The following is a 2,500-nucleotide window of genomic DNA, read 5'->3' as shown; positions in this document are numbered from 1 at the left end:
CGGAGTTTCAAACACTGGCCGTGCACATGCTCTCTGACTCTTAAGCAGGAGTCTCTGTACGCACTTCTAATCCGTGTGCCCTCGGCCTCTTCCCGGTGCCAGGTGGCGAGTTCTCCGGCAGCCCCTACCCCCACCCGCAGTACTCCACCTACAATGAGTCCTGGAGGTTCCCCAACCCCAGCCTTCTGGGTAAGTGCACACCTCACACCCGCACGCTGCTCGGTGCGTCAGAAGGGATGGATGTGCCCGCGTAGCCGTGCGCCCAAGCCAAGATTGAAAAAGCAACCACAGGGTCAGGCAGATGGGTCGACGGACCCGCGCAGGAAACTGGTGACTGGAAGCGTCTTGCGGGGCAGGCGGTGCCCTGCGCAGCGTCCCTGCTCTGGTACAGCTGAGCCGGGGAAGACACGACTGGATCATTTGTGTGTGTGTGTGCGTGTGCGTGCGTTCTCTTCAGTGTTCCAACAAGAGTACGGTTCTCTGCTGGGCTCAGAGAGAGCAGCTTCATCAGGCCTGTTCCCCAGCCAGACCCCACAAACGGCAGGTACTAAAGGCACACACACACACACACACACACACACACACACAGATTCGGGGATTAGTTTGGAGTGCTTTAAGAACAGAGACTGAGCGATGAAAAGGAGTGTCTCCAGCTTTACTCTGATACTGTCAATCTTTCAAAACCAGGGTGAAGGAACAGTTAAGTGCGTGTGCGTGCGTGCGTGTGTGTGTGTGTGTGTGTGTACAGACTTCTCTATACTGACCTATCGCCTCCTCGAGAGATGGACTCCTTGGGGATTTCTTGTTGCTTTCCTCTGTGTCAGACGTGACAGTGCCTTGACAGACGCATGTGAGCATGTGCGTGCGCGCGCGTGTGTGTGGGTGTGTTTGAGGGACTATAAAAGGTTCTAAGGCAAAGATCAGTGTCTCAGTCACTCACCTCCTTAAACCCTGTTTCTGATACACACACACACACACAATTTCACATCAAACACCTCAAATTCATGTCTTTTTCCTTTTCTTTCATCTATCTAGTTGTCTTCTCCAGTTTCCCTCCATCTGTCCATTTTTTTCACTGCCTCTCTCTCTCTGTCTCTCTCTCTCTCCATCCCTCTTCCTGTCTAACGGAGAAAAACAAGTGTCTGTTAAGTCGTGGCGTGGGGCGAAAGCTTTTCATCTCGAGGAGGTCCATCAGTGCTTAGCGCCAGCGTGCCCTGATTCAGACGGATCTGTGCCTGATTGGCTGGCTTTTTTCCCTCCGGGCTGTCGCCGTGGGCAACGGCACTGTCACTCGAGTTCCCAGTGAGAATAACATCATAGACTTAGAGATGTGCAGACTCTAAGACCCGCACAGTCTCAAGAGCTGACACAAAACCCAAAACGATTCGCGCAACCACGAACGTATCCATCACCAGTCTTTACAAGCCACGCCCATACAGACAGACCCAGGCACTCCGTCCAGAATTTGTACCCAAATTACTTTGAAGATATTTATTTGCTTTCACCCACACGCTAAAGAATTTGCCTAGCAATAACACATCACACAGTCTGCCTATCAAGTTTTCCATCCTATTATATAGATATAAGGATTCATTCATACAGATATAAGGAGGGATTCATATGGATATGAGGGATTCATACAGATATAAGGAGGGATTCATATAGATATGAGGGATTCATATAGATATAAGGAGGGATTCATACAGATATGAGGAGGGATTCATATAGATATGAGGGATTCATACAGATATAAGGAGGGATTCATACAGATATGAGGAGGGATTCATATAGATATGAGGGATTCATATAGATATAAGGAGGGATTCATACAGATATGAGGAGGGATTCATATAGATATGAGGGATTCATACAGATATAAGGAGGGATTCATACAGATATAAGGAGGGATTCATATAGATATGAGGGATTCATATAGATATAAGGAGGGATTCATATAGATATGAGGGATTCATACAGATATAAGGAGGGATTCATATAGATATGAGGGATTCATACAGATATAAGGTGGGATTCATATAGATATAAGGAGGGATTCATATAGATATGAGGGATTCATATAGATATAAGGAGGGATTCATATAGATATGAGGGATTCATACAGATATAAGGAGGGATTCATATAGATATGAGGGATTCATACAGATATAAGGAGGGATTCATATAGATATGAGGGATTCATATAGATATAAGGAGGGATTCATATAGATATGAGGGATTCATACAGATATAAGGAGGGATTCATATAGATATGAGGGATTCATACAGATATAAGGAGGGATTCATATAGATATGAGGAGGGATTCATACAGATATAAGGAGGGATTCATATAGATATAAGGAGGGATTCATACAGATATAAGGAGGGATTCATATAGATATGAGGGATTCATACAGATATAAGGAGGGATTCATACAGATATAAGGAGGGATTCATATAGATATGAGGGATTCATACAGATATAAGGAGGGATTCATATAG

General features: G+C 45.4%; 1 protein-coding gene across 9 annotated transcripts in view; it reads left to right on the top strand.

Moving 5' to 3' along the window:
• The window catches only part of pax5 (paired box 5), a 48,097-nt gene that overhangs the window by 37,209 nt on the left and 8,388 nt on the right, over positions 1-2,500 (top strand). For all 9 annotated transcript variants that reach the window (XM_081714284.1, XM_081714283.1, XM_035530230.2 and 6 more), the window contains 2 exons: positions 103-189; positions 458-544. In XM_081714284.1, the coding sequence (XP_081570410.1) occupies positions 103-189; positions 458-544 (174 nt within the window). The remainder of the gene's footprint in view (positions 1-102; positions 190-457; positions 545-2,500) is intronic.

This window comes from Electrophorus electricus, chromosome 5 (genome assembly GCF_041902795.1).
Source record: "Electrophorus electricus isolate QZ-2024a chromosome 5, ASM4190279v1, whole genome shotgun sequence".
Lineage (NCBI taxonomy): Eukaryota > Metazoa > Chordata > Actinopteri > Gymnotiformes > Gymnotidae > Electrophorus > Electrophorus electricus.
The sequence above is the reverse complement of the archived record's forward strand: the minus strand, read 5'-3'. Positions and strand labels throughout refer to the sequence as shown.